This window comes from Brachionichthys hirsutus, chromosome 1, assembly GCF_040956055.1.
Source record: "Brachionichthys hirsutus isolate HB-005 chromosome 1, CSIRO-AGI_Bhir_v1, whole genome shotgun sequence".
Taxonomy (NCBI): domain Eukaryota; kingdom Metazoa; phylum Chordata; class Actinopteri; order Lophiiformes; family Brachionichthyidae; genus Brachionichthys; species Brachionichthys hirsutus.
Genome location: NC_090897.1, coordinates 16111161 through 16133427, shown reverse-complemented (window position 1 = coordinate 16133427; position 22267 = coordinate 16111161). Strand labels below are relative to the sequence as shown.

Sequence of the window (22267 nt, the reverse complement as noted above, 5' to 3'; positions counted from 1 at the left end):
ACTGGTCGTCTTTGCTTCATTATGAAACAACCTGTTGATAATCAATTACACCTAAAATAACTAGAAAAGGACTCAGAGCACAGACCTCCACCGAGCATCTCAGTCCCCCTATATTGTGATTTACACCAAAAAATAAAAGCCGTACATTTATTTTATCTCTATTTTTAGATTCTGGAACCATAAAAACAAACCTGTAGCAGTTGGATTCACATTTATTAGTTTAGGGTTCCACTTTCAGTAACGGTGGATTCTTCTGGATCTACATCCAGAGCTTCTGAAGACACAACAACCCCGTTTGTCCACTGCTGATGAACCCTCACAAATAGGGTTAAATGTTCCTGATCTCATTCTGGATCAGATCCAGAACACATTTTGCATGATACTTCAAATCGGACCTCTTTATGACTGAATTTAATGCAGATTTTACAAGATATGAGTTTTTTGAAAAAGCCTCCATTATAAGTAAATGGGAAAATCTGGATCCGATCCAGAAGAAATCCGGTGGTGAGAAAGAGACCCTCACCCTACATGACCGTGTCAAATTCCATAAACAACGGCCAACAATGAACCGAGATATTGAGGAACAGATTCTGAAGCTCCATTGACTGAAATGTTACAGAACATTTCAATGTGATGCAGAATCTCTTCTGGATCATCTCTCAAATGTAATCCCCTGTTCCTGTTCACATTCCCAACATTCCCTTTCATCTCATCCAGATCCGTTCAGAACTTTTTGAGGTATCTTGCAGACAGACAAACAAACCAACACAACCTTCCATATTGTTTTATGTTTGACTGAAAATTCCGACAAAACTCTATAAAGGAGGGGAAAAAATGAGAAAACCGTTATCAGGTTACAATTTCAACATTTCAGTTTCAATCATGATAACAAGATGTTTTTTCCAAGCTACAACAAATGTGTCTACGAACCAAATGTGTTCTAGTTTTAATCCAAAACAACAACATCATCTGTTCATCTAACGTAAATGCACTGAATCACTTTTGCACGCTCGCGGGACTCACTGGCAGTCGTCTAGCCAGATGTCACCTCCTCTCAGCCACGCCCCATGGTCCTGGTTCCTATAGGCCACGAAGTGGTGGATGAGGGCCGGTGCTCTGGGTTTGAAGGGGTCAGCATCCTGGTGGGGGCCGTACCTGAAACGTGCAGCAGCAGAACATAACTCAAACAGCCACTCGTTCACGAACGCACGTGTTTGTGGACGTTCTTGTGTTGGACTAAACGACATCGCTGTGGAAGTGGAATCAGCGTGGCTGTGTGAGACGCTACAGTGTGTTGTCGTAGCAACTGAAAAGCTGCTTTACATCCGCAAAGGGAATGCTTGAGGTTAACATTTTAGACTATAAATAAAATATCTTCCCAGATGTCAACTGCTACCAACAACCATGAAGAGCACAAGAGTCAACCGGACTTGCTTCAGGTTTCTGTCCTTGATTGACCTCGACCTGGAAGACTGAGAACCTGCACAGACGTTCCGCTGCATCAAACTTCCATTTGTGGGATACAATGTGAAGTCTGTGATCAGACGACAAATGAATCGTGCAGCCGTCTGCTGCTTTGCTGTGACTTAAGCATGTTGTTCAGGGTAGCTGAGGGCGGAGCTATGATTTAAGCATGTTGTTCAGGGTAGCTGAGGGCGGAGCTATGACTTAAGCATGTTGTTCAGGGTAGCTGAGGGCGGAGCTGTAACTTAAGCATGTTGTTCAGGGTAGCTGAGGGCGGAGCTATGACTTAAGCATGTTGTTCAGGGTAGCTGAGGGCGGAGCTATGATTTAAGCATGTTGTTCAGGGTAGCTGAGGGCGGAGCTATGACTTAAGCATGTTGTTCAGGGTAGCTGAGGGCGGAGCTGTAACTTAAGCATGTTGTTCAGGGTAGCTGAGGGCGGAGCTATGATTTAAGCATGTTGTTCAGGGTAGCTGAGGGCGGAGCTATGATTTAAGCATGTTGTTCAGGGTAGCTGAGGGCGGAGCTGTAACTTAAGCATGTTGTTCAGGGTAGCTGAGGGCGGAGCTATGATTTAAGCATGTTGTTCAGGGTAGCTGAGGGCGGAGCTGTAACTTAAGCATGTTGTTCAGGGTAGCTGAGGGCGGAGCTGTGACTTAAGCATGTTGTTCAGGGTAGCTGAGGGCGGAGCTGTAACTTAAGCATGTTGTTCAGGGTAGCTGAGGGCGGAGCTATGACTTAAGCATGTTGTTCAGGGTAGCTGAGGGCGGAGCTATGATTTAAGCATGTTGTTCAGGGTAGCTGAGGGCGGAGCTATGACTTAAGCATGTTGTTCAGGGTAGCTGAGGGCGGAGCTGTAACTTAAGCATGTTGTTCAGGGTAGCTGAGGGCGGAGCTATGATTTAAGCATGTTGTTCAGGGTAGCTGAGGGCGGAGCTATGATTTAAGCATGTTGTTCAGGGTAGCTGAGGGCGGAGCTGTGACTTAAGCATGTTGTTCAGGGTAGCTGAGGGCGGAGCTGTAACTTAAGCATGTTGTTCAGGGTAGCTGAGGGCGGAGCTGTAACTTAAGCATGTTGTTCAGGGTAGCTGAGGGCGGAGCTGTAACTTAAGCATGTTGTTCAGGGTAGCTGAGGGCGGAGCTGTAACTTAAGCATGTTGTTCAGGGTAGCTGAGGGCGGAGCTGTAACTTAAGCATGTTGTTCAGGGTAGCTGAGGGCGGAGCTGTAACTTAAGCATGTTGTTCAGGGTAGCTGAGGGCGGAGCTGTAACTTAAGCATGTTGTTCAGGGTAGCTGAGGGCGGAGCTATGATTTAAGCATGTTGTTCAGGGTAGCTGAGGGCGGAGCTGTGACTTAAGCATGTTGTTCAGGGTAGCTGAGGGCGGAGCTGTAACTTAAGCATGTTGTTCAGGGTAGCTGAGGGCGGAGCTATGACTTAAGCATGTTGTTCAGGGTAGCTGAGGGCGGAGCTGTGACTTAAGCATGTTGTTCAGGCCTGCTGAGGGCGGAGCTGTAACTTAAGCATGTTGTTCAGGGTAGCTGAGGGCGGAGCTATGACTTAAGCATGTTGTTCAGGGTAGCTGAGGGCGGGGCTATGACTTAAGCATGTTGTTCAGGGTAGCTGAGGGCGGAGCTGTGACTTAAGCATGTTGTTCAGGGTAGCTGAGGGCGGAGCTGTGACTTAAGCATGTTGTTCAGGCCTGCTGAGGGCGGAGCTATGACTTAAGCATGTTGTTCAGGGCTGCTGAGGGCGGAGCTATGACTTAAGCATGTTGTTCAGGGAAGCTGAGGGCGGAGCTGTGACTTAAGCATGTTGTTCAGGGTAGCTGAGGGCGGAGCTGTGACTTAAGCATGTTGTTCAGGGTAGCTGAGGGCGGAGCTATGACTTAAGCATGTTGTTCAGGGTAGCTGAGGGCGGAGCTGTAACTTAAGCATGTTGTTCAGGGCTGCTGAGGGCGGAGCTATGACTTAAGCATGTTGTTCAGGGTAGCTGAGGGCGGAGCTGTAACTTAAGCATGTTGTTCAGGGTAGCTGAGGGCGGAGCTCTTTACCTGGCTCCGACCAGAGACAGGAACGGTCTCTTGTCTTTGTCGTTGGCCTGAGTGGTCTTCACTCCATGGTCGAGGATCATTCCAGCCTAGCAGAAGAGAAATTCTCAAGCAATGTTAAACAGCCTAACCCTAACCCTAACGCAAATGCAAAAGATTAAATAACGTTAATATCACAGAATGCTTCCTGCGTCGTCGTCTAACCCAAAATCAGTGCGGTGCATTTAGGAATGCTAGTCATTAAGTATTATGAATTGGAATGAGTCCCTACGGGATTGATTTAAACACATCAAACTGTTTATAACGTGCTGCAGCAACACAAATCACATTAAACGCTCTGAGCGTGACACACTGGCACGAACCCCAACAGTAACGCAAGCCTTTACTATTTATGCCACATTAAATAATGTTTGCGATGCAAGCGGTTTGAATCTTTATATTCTGCATTATCATCTCAGTGTAGCCGAGAACCTTCTCTGATACAATGCTCTGCATTCACACGGAGCACCAGGACTTCACGAGCAGCGGTGCATTCAAATGCTCGTGGCACAAGTGCGTTTGGGGCATCACGGCTACGTTTACATGGACACATTTAATCGGATTAAAAGCCTGATCGGAATAAAAATCCTTCATGTTTCAAGATCAAGAGGGGTGATCGAGAGCGGCGCCATGTCTGGTTTACAACGGAAGTCGCTACGGCTTCTTCTTCTACTGATATTTCTGGTATATTTGGTCAAAGTGTGATGCGTGAACACGCAAGTCCTAATCGGATCGGATTAAAGACATTTTCTCCATGTAAATGCAGCCAGAAAGTAAATCAGCGGAGTTTTACTTGGTGTCCAAACATTCGTAGGTGTGTCCTGGTTAGAGCATTAATTAAATCAATCACACTGTAACCTCCCATCTATGATAATGATAGTTAATTAAGGCAAATTAAAAGAGCTGCAGGACGAATGCGTGGCCTGAGCAGCCAGGATGCAGGACGCAGGACGCAGGATGCAGGATGCAGGATGCAGGACGCAGGATGCAGGACGCAGGACGCAGGACGCAGGATGCAGGACGCAGGATGCAGGACGCAGGATGCAGGACGCAGGACGCAGGACGCAGGATGCAGGACGCAGGATGCAGGACGCAGGACGCAGGACGCAGGATGCAGGATGCAGGACGCAGGACGCAGGACGCAGGACGCAGGACGCAGGACGCAGGACGCAGGACGCAGGACGCAGGACGCAGGACGCAGGACGCAGGACGCAGGACGCAGGACGCAGGACGCAGGATGCAGGACGCAGGCGATGGCAGTCCAGCGTTGAACTCCTCCCTCCTGCATCGCTCTCTGCTCAAACTCACCCTGTTGTTGGAATGGGCTCGGTTGTTGGTGAAGCGGCCCAAAGGTGTGTATTCAGTGTGTCCTGGAGAGTAGAGGCCCTCCGAGGGCCCGGTGGGCACGTGGTGGAAGATGAACCAGTAGCCTGTTTCCTGATGCAGAAATATAAGAAAAAAGCTTTACATGACTAGAGATTCAGAATCGTAAAGGACTCAGGACCGTGTTCGCACATAACTAGCATAACTAGCATAACTAGCACTGGCCATGAGGTTTAACCCTTTAGTGCGTTAACCAGACAGAGATCCACAGACGACAGGCGAGTCGAGGAAGTCACAGTAGGAACATCACCTCTGAGCCCGCAGCAGCACAATTCATGATGTTGTTGTTGGGGTTAGCGATCCAAAATGTTGAAGATGCACTGTAAAAAAAAAAAGAACGTCAAAGTAAAATCAATGTCAAAGCTTCCATTCTTAGACACGTTTCTCTCAGACTCTATACGTGCAACAATGAGCATTTACAACTAAGAAACAATAGAATATATAACGATATATATTGTTACATTGTATGTCCAAACATAATAAAGTGTTGGATCAGAAAAATAAAAGAGTGTTTATCGGATTTCACTGAAAGAATTAGAGCTAGTGATGCAGTGTTACACACAAATACATATTACACACGCACACACACACACACACACAACTCAATGGTTGTTTCTGCTGTCGTGTTTGCTTACACTTATATTTCTGAACAATATTACAGAAGAGAGGGCCTCCAGAGAACTCTGCTGCAGGACACGACGTCATTTCCTCTCGTCTCACCTGCAGTCTTGGCGAGGATTGGCCACGTATCCTGGGTAGGCGCCGTCAGTGATGCTGCGGCACATTTTGCTGTCTCTGTCCGAAGGCAGCAGCGTCCCAGCTCGCACCACCAGACCCAAACAGTGGTCAAACGTGTTCCGCTCCTCTGGTCCATCCTCCAAGAAGAAGCAGTGGCCGAGCGTGTCATAGCCCACCACATCCTTCACCTGAGAGGACGCAGAAAGACCAACTTCTAGTCGTGCTGGTTCACAACATGACAGGGTCTCGAAAGGCTGAAGGAACAAGCTGCACGTTTAGACGAGAGGTTGTAACGGCACAAATTACTTCAGATCCTGAACTAGACACTGACCGAAGATCTGGATAGAATCCGTTCCACCTACCTGCTGCATGGAATTGACTTCGGCGTGTAGCCGCTTGTCTTTCGTATGTGCTTCTTGAAGCTTTGCTTTTTGAATCTTCGCTGCGCGGTTGGGCACTGCGCCGTTTTCATGCACTAACCTGCCAGTCTCAAGCCATCATGCGGTTCAATGCGCCAAATGCAATCAGGCTGCAGTGACGTTTGAGCTGCACTCCTTTCATTCAAGTGAACGTTCGATGCAATGTGTGCAATTAAAAGTATCCTAAACGAGCTCAACGTGTGTTGGCTAAACTGTATTAAAATAGCAAGAGTCTAAATCTAATGCTTTGAAGGCGTTGCGGTTCCACAGGAGCAAACAAATGAAAGAACAAACTGGATCAACGTCAAATTAAGTGTTTCTCAAAATAAGGCATTCCATTAAAACCTGTATGTCTAATCTGCACTCAAACACTAGCGTTGTGTTGATTACAACACCCCCCCACTATCTTGTCTGCCTGCTCTGCTTCTATCAGACGGCGAAACACGACGTTTCATTCACTCCAACATTTCAAACATCATTCTCCCGTTTACATGTTGTTGCTATCTAAAATCGCCAACGGGTCTCCTCTCTACAGGAACGCCGCGGCATCAGGAACGCCATGAAGAAGAAGGTGCTCCACTTTAACCTGAAGGTTCCCCTGTAAGTCTGTGCATGTTCAATATGAAGTATCTGTGATGTCTTTAGGATGCTAAGAACCTTCACGCAACTTTCCAACAGTATATTAAACTCAAAATGTGTTTTAGAGTGAATGTAACTGAAAATGTTCACTAATATGAGTCACAAATGGAAAAACCTTTTGAGAAATTCAATTGAATAAATAATTTTTTTTGTCAATATTTCATTGCTTAATTATAACATATACTCTTACAAGCCTGTCAAAACAATTATATTTGCTGTTTTTTTAATAAAGAAATACAATTAATATAATGCTGAATTAAGTTCAGCCTTTTGGCCCGGCCCTCCAGAATATTTTCCGTTTCTCATGTGGCCCCATGGAAAAAACTATTCCCCCCCCCCCCCCCCCCCCCCGCCCTAGAGAGTAAACGTTTTTATTCCTGAAACTAAAGGCTTTCATGCGAGGGTTACTCGGTTGTCTTCTTCCTCCTGAAGTCAATCACTGCCACTTGATTTTCAAAGCGTTTTTTTTCCAGACCAAAGAATCATCAGCCGCCGCTCTGTTCCCGTCCGCCTGTCCATCCTCAATACAGGCGGATCTAAAAAGAACGAAGCGACCGAAAGCTCCAGCCGAGCCACGAGTATTCTGCTCATAATCGCCTTTTGGTTCCGGTCTTTCAAGTGCAGCACGGACAGCATCGATGCGATGAGAGAATTCCTCCCTGACTGGTTTGATGTCTGAGCGCATCGAGGCCAGCGGGCAGCGGCGGAACGCAAACGTAGAAAACACTGAAGCAATGCGTCGTGAAATGGGTTCATAACCCGGAACACCCCGCCCTCAGAGAGTCATCACTCCGGTGGAGTGGAAGCCCAGCGGCGGCTGACGGGGGCTTCCTGCAGAGAGCGCCGCCAGTCCTCGAAGGAAACGCTCCAAGACAAAAACACATGCAATAACAATCCAGAACTGATTCACTAACCAGCAGCCCGTTGGAGGCGTGAATTGTGATGCAGCGGGAGAAGGAATGGTGGATGGACAAATCACTGACAGAGGTTGGTGGGTCGTAGCCCCCCATCTGGTCCACGTCTCCGTTCATATGGAAGTGGACCGGATAGTGTCCCATTATCTGCTGGCCCATGTGCTGCAGCTCCATACCGGAAACGTGGACAGCCTGGAAGCCTCGCTCCACCTGAGGAGGACAGAAGTTGCATTTCAGCCATTCCTGCGGCGGCGGCATGGTGGGCGGAGTCTTTAACTCGTGCTTCTGAAAAGGAGCGCGTGTGATGAGCATCAAAAGACAAAGCAAAGCAGCAAAGTTGATGCAATGAACGGAGAGGAGAGCAATGAGAGGGTCGACTGGGAGTGGAAAGAAAGACGAGCAGGATGGGGGGGGGGGGGTGTTGGAAGATAGCAAGGTGATGAAGGAAGGATAAAATAAAAGGAGGAAAAGATAACAGCATGGAGGAAAGATGCTATTGTTTTGAAATGACTAACCTTTATTAAAGTGCTGTTTTAATTTAAACATCAATGAATCGCTTGTTCATGACTTAACATGCTCACGATTTGTTCTTTTACATTCTCTAATTAACTGGCTTTGAGATCTTGATGCTAAAATGTAAATAGCAGCAACTGCCGGTAAACACAGAAACAGGAAGTTGTTGTAATCAAGAACCCAGTTATAGATCTATATCCTCATCTTATTAAATGATTTATGTCTTGAGAGACAAATGGCAATGAATGGACAGGATTTTTTTCAAGGATGTTGCCATCATTAGATGTAAAGAAGGTAGAGGAGAATCTAGAGAAGTGGAGGTCTGCTCTAGAAAAGAGGAATGAAGGTGAGCAGGAGTAAAACAGAGTACATGTGTGTACATGAGAAGGTCCCAGGGGGGACAGTGAAGCTACAAGGAAGAGACGTAAAGAAGGGAGAGGACTTCAGGTACCTCGGGTCAACAGAGCAGAGTGACGGAGAGAATGTGGAAAGGAGGTGAAGAATCGTGTGCAGGCAGGCTGGAACGGGGGGAGGAAAGTATCAGGTGTGCTCTGTGATAGGACGAAGGGACAGGTCTACAAGACAGTGGTGAGGACAGCCATGATGGACGGCTTAGAGACAGTGGTGAGGACAGCCATGATGGACGGCTGAGAGACAGTGGTGAGGACAGCCATGATGGACGGCTTAGAGACAGTGGTGAGGACAGCCATGATGGACAGCTTAGAGACAGTGGTGAGGACAGACATGATGGACGGCTGAGAGACAGTGGTGAGGACAGCCATGATGGACGCCTTAGAGACAGTGGTGAGGACAGCCATGATGGACGGCTCAGAGACAGTGGTGAGGACAGACATGATGGACGGCTTAGAGACAGTGGTGAGGACAGACATGATGGACGGCTTAGAGACAGTGTCTCTGAGGAAGAGACAGGAGGCGGAGCTAGAAGTGGAGGAGATGAAGATGCTGAGGTTCTCCTTGGGAGTGACCAGGTTGGGCAGGATTAGAAATGAGACAATAAGAGGGACAGTGAAGGTTAGACATTTTGGAGACAAGGTCAGAGAGACCAGACTTTGATGGGTTGGACACGTCCAGAGGAGAGACGGGGACTATATCGGTAGAAGGATGCTTAGGATGGAGCTGCCAGGGAACAGGACTAGAGGACGACCCAGGAGAAGAGACATGGACGTAGTGAGGGAGGACATGAGAGTGGCTGGTGTTGGGGAGGACGATGCAAAGGACAGGGTGGAGTGGAGAATGTTGGGTTGCTGTGGCGACCGGAACAAGAAGACAGTACAGTAGTAGTAGTAGTAGTAGTAGTAGTAGTAGTAGTAGTGGTAGTTTTCCCATCACATACTAAAACATGCACTGAAACAGTTTTTCATCCTGAACTTTAACTTTGCTGTCCAGGATTTACCGTCTGACTCTCAGAATAGTGTGTTAGAATAACAATAATTTATTTTACAGGGTTTTCTCTCGCAATTAAAGAAAAGAGAAAGCGCTGCACGTTCAGCTCGGTCCTGGGGCGCTCTACTATATGTCCCCTCTTCACGTCCAGTGTCTCGTGTGTTCCATTAAAGGTGAGCCAAGGACCGCTAGGCCCGCCCACAACGCTGCACCTGAGTTAACCCTCTCCTCACTTGGATGTCTTGCCAACAAGATGGGAAACTCTTTTGTCAAGCAATCGTTACGGCTCCGTGCTCATCCTCGGGCAGCATTTGCTGACTCAGCGACGTACCTTTAAATGTCCTCCGAAGGTATCAAAGTCGAAGAACTTGCAGGCCTCGTTGCCATAGCAACCAGATTCCATCTCACCACGGAGCAGGATGTTACGACTCAGTAGGCCCACCTCCGCCCTCATGTCCACCCCGTCCACCTCTTCACCCATGTGGATGAACCGGGGCTTTCCTGCACGCACACACACACACACGCACACACACACACAACTAACAGTGATATACTGTATACAGAGCACTTAAAACTTCCCCCGGCCACCCACACTCCTCATATTATCCGATAGTTTAACAATTAGTACGACTAATGAAGAGGCAACCCGGGACATTCAGGAACCTTCTCGTTATCCCTTCCAAAAGCCGATCACACAGAGTCTGATTGATTTTACACAGTGCAGCTCCTTCAAAGTTAAATCTGCAGCACAAAAAATGGCTGCGAGGCTGAGAAAGAGAAGAAACTGGCAGCAAACTAATGATTCAATCAGAGAAATGACGGTCTGAAGCCGTTATTATTGCAGCAGCTGGACACACAGCGGTTTGGGTTTGGCTTCTAACCAGCGTGTCAGAAAAGATCATGTCTCTGCCGACATGTCGATGAGAAAAACCCACAAAACGTGCACAGGCAAATATTTCATCATGAAAATAAAAAGCACAGTTTCCCCACCTCAACGCTGAAGAGTGATGAAGCAGATTCCTCCTAAACTAAAATGTCGGCGTGCAGCGAGCGCGGGAGCTTAAATCCACACAGCGGCTACTCTCACACGTATCCTGGCGATGTGAGGCCAGATAAATGTCAGGTAGATAAAGGAAGAGTAAATGCTTTACTCCTGCCGCAGGGCATCGATCCGCGCCACAACACTCGTGTTCAGCACCCTTCGTCATTCGTGCCATTTAGAACTGTCAGACCTGTCAGAGTGTGAAAGCCAGGAACAAGTTAATGGGCTCTGAGCTCTTTGTCTACTCGTTGCTCCTGCAGCACTCACCTGTCAGCAGCAAACACAACGCACCCCGCCTGCTTATGCATAACCTACGCGGATAGGGAACCGACCCCAGAACCACTGTAGGCTGACGCAGGTTGTATTTCAGTGTGCTGCACTCTGCAGCCTGGGACTCGAAAGAGGATTTCTGCCCTGGAAACAGTTCCTTAGGCAACGATATTCTGATGTACTCGGGCAAAAGAGCAAGCTCAGCTGCTCAGGAAAAACAAATAGCAGAAGAAACATGGAATCTTTGCCTCAACATCCAACCTCAAGCAGCCGGCATGAGAACCTGACTGTGGATCTGTGAAATCCAAATCATAAACGAGTGCAGACAAGGTTGACCAGAGGGATGCAGTGAGGCAGCACAAACAGGAAGGAAGTGCACGGACGCGTGTGCGTGTTTGCCTGTGAATGGGCTCAGTCAGTCGGGACTCGGGACGCAGGCCGACTCTCCCTTGGCCCCGAGTCAGTCCAAACACCTTCCACTGACTCACACTGCTCCAGGCTCACCCGGCCCTCTGCCAATGTTCATGTGCACACAAAGACACACACACTGCCGCTCAGCACCAAGGGGCCTTCGGTGCACACGGCTACGCTCTCAAAACACCGCAGATGCTAACCGTGGATATGATTTGAGCTTTAATACGAAACACAACATGTTTTCAATTCAAAAAGTGATTCCGGTATCACAAACTGGAGGCTCACCTGCGACCTTGATCTGGTTGGAGGTGCAGGTGAGGCAGGGCAAAAGGGTGAACTCTTCCGCCTGGTGCATAGAGTAGTCTGTACTGGCCACCACGACGCGATCCCCGGAAGCCCACCCCTCTGGTGCGTCCGCCAGCTCCACGATGCTGATGTTGGACGAGACGTCCATGGAAACGGAGGCCTGTGGACGAACTGTGGAGGCAGACAGTTTGACTTTATAAATCATGTGTGTCAAACTCAAGGCCCGGGGGCCAATGTGGCCCGCCACGTCATTTTTAGTGGCCCGCAAGAGCTTTGTGCAGACATTTGTTTTAGTAAAATGCTGAAAAGTAAAAGTGAATCAGAGTTGATGTGTATTTGTAACTGATTTTTAATCTGTAAATGGGGTTTTAATGTTAAAATGAAATATTTGTTGCTGACTCCATTCTGGATCCGACCCAGATGATATTCAGTGGTGAGGTAGAGCCCCCCCCCCCCCCCCCTACATGACTGCGTTAAATTCCCGAAATATCGGTCAATAATCAATGGAGATATTGAAGAACAAATTACAGACAGACGCCGGCGATTACATAACCTCGGTGGATATTTTTACAGCAGTAAGGTATCGATATATTTTTAGAACTATGCAATTACATATGTAATATTTATAATTTAATTAAGTATGTAGTAGTAAATACAGTTATTTAGCAGCATGTTAAGGAGTAGTTACATTTTATTTACATTACATTACATTTAGTTACATTTACACAATGTTACATTTACAACTGGCCCTTTGAGGGCAGCCGTAATGCTGATGTGGCCCCCGGAGAAAATGGGTTTCACACCCCTGTTATAAATGAATCCCAGCTTAGAGAGTAGAACAGCAAAGACTGAACCCCAGTGACGGCCCAGTGTTTGCACGTGCACACGCACGCGCACACGCACACACACGCAAGGCTATGCTGCCTCGCTAAGCCAGACCACAGATTTTCAGACTAACGTCTTCTTAGATAATAAAGTGGTACGAATGGCAGCAACTCCTAAAGCCAGACATTACTAGTAGATCGCTGATGCACTCTGCATGAATGAAGCTTCGGCATTAATCCTGTATTCTGTGTTCTACGTTCTAAAGTGCAGCACAATCCTCTGGTCTCCTGCGACAAGCCTTTCTTTTACTCTGAACTGTCAGCTCGTCTGATTGCTGAAGCTCTCTGGCTCGATTCAATGTTTAAAAATGCAATCAGTAAATCAATGACAGGCAGATCTAAGACGGGCATTATGCATCCCTGCACGACCTGCAGACAAGAAAACGCTTAGTCCGTTTGTCTCATTAAAGCCGTCAGAGGAACTGACAGATGCATTTTCACTTCCAGCTGGGATTTTAACCCTTTATTGCCAAACGTATCATTTTTGATACACATGGATTTTTTTTTTTCGCAAAAGTTACATAAATTAGAGCACATATAAAAACGTATGTGTTTTTTCGCGATCAATTTGTCAGAAGGTCCCATTAAGACCTTATTTTCCAAAAGTTAGAGTGTCCTGAGAACTTCTGACGATTATTTCTTGGTGCGGGCTTTAAAGGGTTAATGACTTGTGTTAAAGTGTGTCCCGTGTGTTTCACCATAAATGCAATCGATCAGTATAAGCACTTAAAAACTACTTTAAGGCCTTGTAGCTGCACAGCAAGACAAAGACGTCTGCCCTGTTATCTAGAAGCTACGTATCAAACCGATGTGGGGGAACACGCGGGGTCTAAGACAACACCGATTGGTCCCTTGGGACGAGACCCTATCTCGTCGTTTGAGCTTTTCTGCAGAGATATATTTGTCTGACCTTATTTCAGGATGATTAAAATCTAGTTGTCAGTGTGTTTGCTACCAAAATCCAGAGGAGAACAATACAAGAGTCAAACTAAAGGAATCAATGCAGTGCTGAACATGTTTCCTTGTTTTAGCACTATTCATTTGTAAAATAGCTGCAGGGGGGGGGGGGTTGCTTCTGGGACCAGTGTCTTATTATGTCACAGTGAAAACAGTCCCGATCCAAAGCGAGTCAAAAGGGGCAATTATCTACCCTGATAGCTCAGTTTCCCAATCATCATTTATCACAATGTCATAAAAGCAAAGCCGGAGTGGATGGGAATGGTAAACAAAGCCCTCCGGCAGGGGAAAACAACATTCCTGGATGTGCTGCATCATCCCGAGCCATCAACAATGTAAATGCTTCTCCCCAAATCCATCGACCACATAGCATACAGGGACAAGCCGAGACAAGGTTTGTGAGTTCTCCCCCAGGTGGGGCGGAACCAGGGAACGTCGCCAGTATGATGGCCGCTCCGTACGTTCCAGCCAGACCAGCATGCGCGAAGCCCGCCTTTCTGTGTGAATCTATGCTACCTGTGTGGCTTGCGTACCTAGCTTCACACACAGGAAGCGGACCCTGTAGTTGTGACAGAGGCCATGAGCCTGGTCCTGGTTCCGGCAGACGAAGCCGTAGCTCTTGTCCACCTTGTGGAGAACATCGTGTGTCTGGTTGGCTGGTACGCCGTCCAGCGTTTCAGCCTGGACAAAGGAAAATACGATATCAGTGGCCATTTAGAATTTGCAAACACGGAGTCGTCTCTCTCATTTCTGAGTTCTAGTGGGATTGTACGTGACTCGCTGCCAGACGCCGGATGCCGGCATCAGCATTTCTCAGCTCTGTGGTTCTATAATTGCAGTTGGTTGCTGTCGTGTGTGTGTGTGTGTGTGTGTGTGTGTGTGTGCGTGTGTGACAGATTTACCTGGATGTCCAATGGGCTGCTACACAGTCTGTCTGGAAAGGCCTTGTGTAGATCAGAGAGCTTCTCCCAGTCTCCTGATCCCCCCTCATCATCCCTATCAAACCACTCTGTCCACTCTGCTTCTGTGGAGCGCACACACGCACGCACACGCACGCACACACACACACACACGCACGCACACGCACACACACACACACACACACACACACACACACACAGTCAGAGTTGATTTGTACTGGAGGATTTGACTGCAAGGCTAAATTTGAGAATCCTTTCCTGATGTGTCCAAGATACCGAGTGAAGAGGACAGGCTGGGAAGAGGACATGTCACCATACGGAAGGCAAATTGTCTAATCCAACAAGAATCACTGTGAAGCCTGAAACACCCCAGCAAGCAGAATCACTGCTGAAGCTTTATTGAGGCATTCTAACATCGATGTTTCTAACTTTGCTGTTCAGTTCCTGTCACTGCAGGGAAAAGACTAAATCAGCAGACCTGAACATTTCTCTTTGTTTCGTGGGAAAACGGGTGTGTGTGTGCGTGCATGTGTGTGTGTGTGTGTGCGTGCGTGCGTGTGTGTGCGCGTGCGTGTGTGTGTGTGTGTGTGTGTGTGTGCGTGTGTGTGTGTGTGTGTGTGTGTGTGTGTGTGTGTGTGTGTGCGTGTGTGCGTGTGTGCGTGTGTGTGTGTGTGTGTGTGTGTGTGCGTGTGTGTGTGCGTGTGTGTGTGTGCGTGTGTGTGTGTGTGTGTGTGTGTGTGTGTGTGCGTGTGTGTGTGTGTGTGTGTGCGTGTGCGTGCGTGTGTGTGTGCGTGTGTGTGTGCGTGTGTGTGTGTGTGTGTGCGTGCAGTTACCTTGCAGCCACTGACTGCTGGCCGTGATGGTAAAGTGCTCACCGTATCTTGACTGAAAAGCACGTGAGCTCAGGGCAACGGAGGAAGCCTTGGTCCCTGATAGCACACAGACCACATTCATGTTTGTTTGTCCTTAATACAAAACACAGAATGAGTCAAAACAAGTGTCGTCCTCTACCTTGATAGACGGCGTGATCCTCCGCAGCAGAGGAGACATCGCCTCGTGTTACTATAAAGGTCCAGGGATGCCTGTTCAAGGAAACCCAGAGAGATGAACAAGGGATGAGGTGGATGGGAGCAGCAGCTCAGCCGAGCGGTCAGGCCCCGACCATGAGCTGGCGTCTCATCCGGGGTGTGCCCTGCCGCTCGCCCGTACCCAGCTGGGATCCAGCCCGGAAACGGGATGCATTGATGGATGGGCTGCGAGGATGTGGCCAATTTGCAGGGATTGCTTGAATTTATGTTAATTGATGGAATTAAATGTAGTTTTAGAACTACAGCGGTCCAGAAGAAGGCTTCAACGTTAAAACACGAAGCATGTGATTTCCCTGATTTGAAATGTGAAACATTTAGGGACCAAAATTAGATGATAATAACGTTAAAACCATGTCAGTGGTTTGGGGCAAGGATTTATTCTTAATGTATGAGACTCTGGTTAAATGTTGGGTCTCCAGAGTGAGCCAGTGGGCTGGGGCAGCCAGCAAGCATCGGGGCAGTTCCTCCAATGCCAGCGCAGCGTCAGCGGGATTAAGAGCATTGTGATGCCATGTATGACATTGTGCTGAAATTTGGGGAAATGCATATAAAACGATAATTAAACTGCAGAAAAGCGCTTTTAGTGATTCTACAAATCGTCTTTTTATAAGATCACATACATTGAAATTTCTGGACAGTTTATATTTAAAAACATTAGTAATTATGTTTCGAGTGGTAAATCAGACAATTTCGGTTTGTCTTCAAAGAATGTTTAAGCTGAGGCAGGGAATTTATAACTTTATAAATGCTTTGAAACTAATCTCAACTCCAGACGTGTGTCAATTCTGGGTGTAAAATTATAGAATGGATTAAAGGAAATAAAGATGTGTAATTCAATGTTAGTTTTCAAGAAGACTTTAAAATCTAAAATTATCAAATGTTACAATGACGTTTGATTGGATTAGATTTTAAACACACTGGAAACGAGATGAGAATCGGACTCTGCCGTCTCCGACTCGCTCTCACTCATTGCCTGTCTCGTTCCCAGGATCCTGCCCTCGTCTGCGATTCCGCAGATCCCGTGAACATCGGCCGACGATACGATGTGCTCTCTGAAATGTGCCGATTCCTCCAGATTAGGATCCACTGTGGAGGGAAGAGCCCGAGCAAACGTCCCAGCCCTGATCAGACTTGCAGTGAAATACTGTTGCATCATCTGACACAAGGCGAAAGCAATAAATCTGCTGTTGTTCCTGAGCGTCCTGCCTAAACGTTACAGCGTTCTGCTAAACGATTTGTGTTTGGTAAATGAATTAGGATTTCCATGTGGAAATCATTCAAAGCGTTTCGACCTCCGCCAAGTGCCTGTCTGTCGAGGCAACCTGCCAGTGTTTCTGTTCCACAGCGTAGGTGCACCTGTGAGGCAAACCGCAGGGCCTACGCTGCCAGTATTCACGAGCACCGTCTCTCAGCTGCAACACGGCCTGGATTAGAACCATTTAAAGACGTTTGTGGTTTAGTTATCTCTGTGGAATTTGTCTGGGAACCAGTCGACATGTTCCAGTTCACTTACGTTGGACTCAAGTCAGTAACCTGGGATGTTGTTGGCAGGTTTCCGTGTCCATGAGCCATTCAGTCCAACACGGACAGAATCTGTTCACACCTAGCTGAGCCGAACAGCAACGCTCTCGATTTACCGGTCAAGCTACGTTCCTACTGTCAACTATGGACATGAGCTTTGGACAAGAAAGGACAAGATCCCGGACACAAGCGGTCAAAGTGAGTTTCTTCCTCAGGGTGGCTGGGCGCTCCCTTAGAGACAGGAGGAGGAGCTCAGTCACCAGGGAGGAGCTCGGAGTCGAGCCTCTTCTCGTCAGCTGAGGTGGCTGGGGCATCTATTTCAGATGCCCCCTGGACGCCTTCCTGGGGAGGAGTTCCATGCATGTCCCTCTGGGAGGACGCCTCGGGGAAGAACCAGGACACGCTGGAGAGACTATGTCTCTTGGCTGGCCTGGGAACGCCTCGGGATCCCCCCGGAAGAGCTGGAGGAGGTGGCCGTGGAGAGGGAAGTTTGAAAGTCCCTGCTGAGACTGCTGCCTCCGTGACCGATGGATGGATGGACGGATGGATGGATGGATGGATGGATGCTGTTGTGCCAGTCCATAAGGGTGTGACCAAGCCTTTGATCATGCAGGTCAGAATAGCATCAAATTTCTGCCGCCTTTTGAAAGACGAAAATGGGACCCTGACATCCTCACGGATGTTCCTGGAGCTGTGAACCGATTTACTTAACACAAAAAAAAAATATTTGTTTGAATGGTGGTGGCAAAAAGCTGATTCTGCAAGAAAGGAAACTAGAATTTGTGCCTCGATGTGAATGTGGTTAAGAGAAATGGTGAACGCGTTAGTTTTGGATCGCCTGGGTGAGATGATATCGGCGTTGAATAAATTAGGTCTGCGCTCTCTGAGTGCTTCTCAAGCTGAATCCAAGGTAGAACCCTTTAGTGTCAATTCCTCCATAATTATTGCAAGAAACTTGCTCTTTGTTTTCTTTGGACATATTGTGGCTGTTTTCAGTTCTAATCCTTTAATGCTTTGTCTAGGTATGGCTTCTTCTCTGTATTTACTGTTGTTTATTTATTTGCTTGCCTTTTTAATATAAATGATATATAATGTATATAATAACAACATTACCTTCTGCACTGAGAGCAACATTTCCTCCAGATCAGATGTGCCCTTTGCTGCCCTTGTTCCTGAGCGACAGCAGCACCCTCTTGATTCGCTCCCTTCACTGTGAACCCAGTCTCTCTCTTTTTACTTTACATGCGGCTTCTTTGTGTTTAAAGCATCGCGTTCATTCCTCCCAGTGACGTAAGTGTTTATATACAGAGAGAGAGAGAGAGGAAGTGAAATCTGAGCAAAGAGAGTGACCATTCAAAGAGATTTAAAACACAAGCCGGTCTTCATCCATTCCCTTAAACAGCAACACAGTTGTACATGCAACGCACCACCTGCCCATTGGGGGCAGTAGCCATTCATAGTCACCCTTGTTTGACTTGGGATTGAACACCCGACCCTCTGATAGGTGGATTTCCTGAGGAGGTAACTTTATCTCTAATGCCCACCTGAAGCCGAGGCTGCTGATGTGGCGGCTGCCCAGCCTGGACAGGCTCTTCTTGGCTGAGTCCTCCAAGTTGTTGGAGCCCTCATCATTGACCACCACGACCAGGATGAGCCCGGCTTCAATGCCATCCACGTACTTTGCCAGGCGACGACTCTCATCTTTACTACGGTATGTGTCAAACCTATAACACAACAGGAGCGTAAGGAAGCAGAGTTATTTCCAGTGGAAGGAATTTAAATCATCAATGCGTCTCCGTGTAGCTGCTATCCAAAGGTCAAAGCTTGTGCTACATTCACTCAGCGCTGCACTGTGTTATACGCACATTTAACAGCATCGAGGGATGCTGCAGCAGCTTAATGGTAAAAAGTTGTTGTTTTTAATTCAGCGTGAATATCACAATCTTGATTCGATATTTGACATTCTATGAATGCTATAAAAAAATCTGGACAGTATTCCAATATAAAAATGGAATATAAAATAACCTGGTCAACATTCAAATATGAAAATATAAAAAATAGCCTATGGTTAAAATATTGTCATTATTTTTCAATCTACACTATGATGTAATCAATCTGCAATGATCATCATATCAATGTGTTTGCTCAGACAAATCGATCGTTAACATTCTTGACACTGTGTCCCCCACTAGTAATAAAGCCATCGTCTATTTTACACAGTAAAAGCTGATTATCAATTGATTCGATCTCTATAAAAACATACTGATCAATGACATATGAAAGGATGGAGCAGAGGGAATTTGCAGCTAATTTGAATATGCTTATATGAAACTGAACAAGCAGCATATGGGATGTGACCACCAGGGACGGGATCCCCACCTGTCCTTGTGCGCCACCGTTCCGGTCTTGGGGTCGATGACGTGGACGATGATCCCCCGGCTCCCCCAGCTTCCTTGGAACAGGTAGCTGTTCTGCTTGCTCCCTCCAGGATGTAAGGTTTTGTTGAGGAACGTCCATGACAGCTTTTTCCGTCCATGAACCTCAAGCGTTCCTCCTGTTCCCACACCAACGTATTTCCTTCCAAAGTAGCTGTGTTCTTGCTCGTTGTCATCCAGTCTAGGATCAGTAGTTAGAGTTTCAATTATTTTTAACCAAATATTGTAAAGCGCTGTTGCCTCACAGCAAGAAGGTTGCAGGGTTGAATCCGACTTGTGCCCTTCGTGTCAGGAGTTTGCATGTTCTCCCCGTATTTGCGTGAAGCTGAGTTTTCCGGCTTCCTCCCACCAAAAGTAGGCAAATTGGTTACCCTAAATTATGTGTGTGTGCTGATTGTCTGTCTGTGTGTGGCCCTCCGATGAACTGGCGGCTTGTCCAGGGTGTACCACGCCTCTCGCCCGTTGACTACTGGGACAGGCTCCAGCACGACCCGCGACCCGATAGCGGACAAAGCGGTTCGGAAGATGAATGAATGAATGTTTGCATAACTTAATGAAGACATCAAAGATTATCATTTTAAAGAAGATCCATGAATCATTTAGCGGGATTAGTTTAGTCCAACCATGTCTGCGGCTATCAGCACTAAGTCTTAACCCAATCAGGCCCCTGTAGGATGTACGGAGGAAACAAGCTTTGGGACGGAAGTACGTGGCTTAAAACACTTTCAAGGATGCTAATACATGCAACTACCTTCCGTAAAGGGAGATGGTGAGGTTGCCTTTATAAGGACAGTCTTTGCTTCCTATGTGCAGCTCCCCTTTGTTTCCAATCAGAATGTGATGAGTTCGAAGCAGGATAGGCCATTGGGTGTCAGCAATCACCAGCTTTCCTGCAGAACAAGACAGAGAGAGAAACGAGGGTAGTTCTTCAGTCATTACCGCCGCAGGGCCCTGGCCATGTGACTCGGACTATAGGACATGAACAGACGTCTGTCTGTCCGTCTGTACTGAGTGGTTGAATAGTGTCCTTTGGGATATCATAGGCATTAGTGAGCTCCTGGACAATATGCGGTGTAACTGGCGACATCAGAATTTAGGCCAGGGCAACTTGTGGCCCATCAGAGCCGTTGTCATCCAGGAACCGCCTTCACACTCTGGCCACAAGAGGCCGAGCATGATCTACCTTTAGCTAAGACATCAAGCGCCATGTGGCTCCAAAGATATGCCTCCAAGTCCAGGAGGACCTGATTCTGGTGTTCTCTGGTGAATGCCAGTCCAGGTGCACGGTGCTGGGCAGTGAACACAGGTCCCACTACAGGAAGCTGGGCCCTCATGCCTCCCCATGGCGCCTGTTCTCGGACAGCCTTGTCAGAAACATTCACACCAGCAGGTGCACCAATTCCACAACGAGCTGTATTTATTAAGTCACTTCCACTTTTAAGAACCCAAATACATTTAAAAGTATTTGCTTTAAATCCATTGTCCGTAAAACCCCCCCTGAAGATTTGTCGATCTTACCACCATTGAGGATTTCAATAGAATGGACCGTAGCAGATGTTGTGAGAAGGACCTTCCTTCCGTAACCGATGGTAACACGATGTTCTTTTCTGTGTCCGGGCAGCCATGGCTGTAGTCCCGGCTCCTTATCTGGACACACTGCAAAAGACAGACAACACTCAATACACAATACACAATGCAATACAATCAATACTCAAGCACTGAAATCATTGGAAACCACACCATGGACCACTGGTGAAAAGTCATTGATTCCAACAACATATTGGTAACATGTTACACAAATCAAGTTTGTATTTCAAATAAAATGTGTTTTTTTGTGTGTTTTTTTGCCAGATTTAAAAACATGTAAACATTGATTGCAACCAAAGACTTGCAGATTTGTCTTTTCCTTCAAACACGGACAGAGTTGTGTTCCATCTACCCCCACCAAACTGTGCCGACTCCTCCCAACTGATGCAGACTTCTATGTCCTCAGCTTGGCTCAACCTTCTCTACTGCTAACATCCAAACAATTGGTTGCCTACAAACATGGTTTTCAGCACACAGAGCAAATCAGTTTAGTTCACGTGATAAAAAGATTCCATTTAAATGTGAACTAATTTAAGATTAAGAAACGTTTTCTTTATGAATGTGAAACCTGTCATTTGCCACATTTTTACTTTATCATGTTAAATGCACCTTTTTTCCAGGCAAATCGGCTGTTTTGGGCTGAATGGTGTGCGTGAAACAAGGGCAGACCTGCAAGTACCTACAAATCCTGAGTGGGGCCTACGTGGAACTGTGAAAGGCTGACAAGGGGAACGTTAGCCAATGAGTCAGAAGAGACTCAACGTTCTGAGTGAAAGCTCCCCGAACTAAAACTCCTGGCCTCAGTTCGATGATACCGGAAACTCCTCCTGGAGTAAATACAGATCAGTTAAAAAAAAAAAGAGAACAGGCGATATTCACGACTCACCTGCGTGGGTGCTGGGGAGCAGCAAAACAGCCAGAAGCAAGGCACTTGCCTTCATGTCAGTCTCTACCACAGCTGTACCTGATGCCTTCAAATGTCGCTTCAAATCTCCCAGTGGGCAATGAGGGGCGTCAGGCTGAAGAGCACCTAGAACATCACAGAGTGCTGTAGTTAAGGACCGAGGGCATCGGAGATATTCAAGGACACGGTGGACACCAAGTAGAGGCAGTGCAGAAAACCGTCAAGGTTACAGCTAGAACAAATAGCAGCTATGAAAATGTTGAATAGACAGGTTTTCTTTTATTTGCTTGTTTGGTTTTTGTGGCAGACAGTAATAGTAAGTGGAACAGGAATCTGGCGTTCCAGTTGCCGTGCAACCCGAAACAAGGTTGTCTCTGTA

The 22267-nt window shown here is 47.1% G+C and overlaps 1 protein-coding gene across 1 annotated transcript in view; it reads right to left on the bottom strand.

The window, feature by feature from the left end:
- Window positions 1–21925, bottom strand: part of cemip (cell migration inducing hyaluronidase 1) — a 35110-nt gene extending 13185 nt beyond the window's left edge. The window contains exons 1-17 of the mRNA XM_068738516.1: window positions 21871–21925; window positions 20916–21053; window positions 20149–20287; window positions 19342–19578; window positions 18507–18686; window positions 15365–15435; window positions 15187–15282; window positions 14336–14457; window positions 13967–14114; window positions 11572–11763; window positions 9892–10061; window positions 7644–7853; window positions 5654–5859; window positions 5184–5253; window positions 4859–4987; window positions 3515–3600; window positions 1024–1155 (exon numbers count right to left, since the gene is read on the bottom strand). Coding sequence (XP_068594617.1) covers window positions 1024–1155; window positions 3515–3600; window positions 4859–4987; window positions 5184–5253; window positions 5654–5859; window positions 7644–7853; window positions 9892–10061; window positions 11572–11763; window positions 13967–14114; window positions 14336–14457; window positions 15187–15282; window positions 15365–15435; window positions 18507–18686; window positions 19342–19578; window positions 20149–20287; window positions 20916–21053; window positions 21871–21925 — 2381 coding nt within the window. The remainder of the gene's footprint in view (window positions 1–1023; window positions 1156–3514; window positions 3601–4858; window positions 4988–5183; window positions 5254–5653; window positions 5860–7643; window positions 7854–9891; window positions 10062–11571; window positions 11764–13966; window positions 14115–14335; window positions 14458–15186; window positions 15283–15364; window positions 15436–18506; window positions 18687–19341; window positions 19579–20148; window positions 20288–20915; window positions 21054–21870) is intronic.
- Between the last annotated feature and the right edge of the window lie 342 nt (window positions 21926–22267).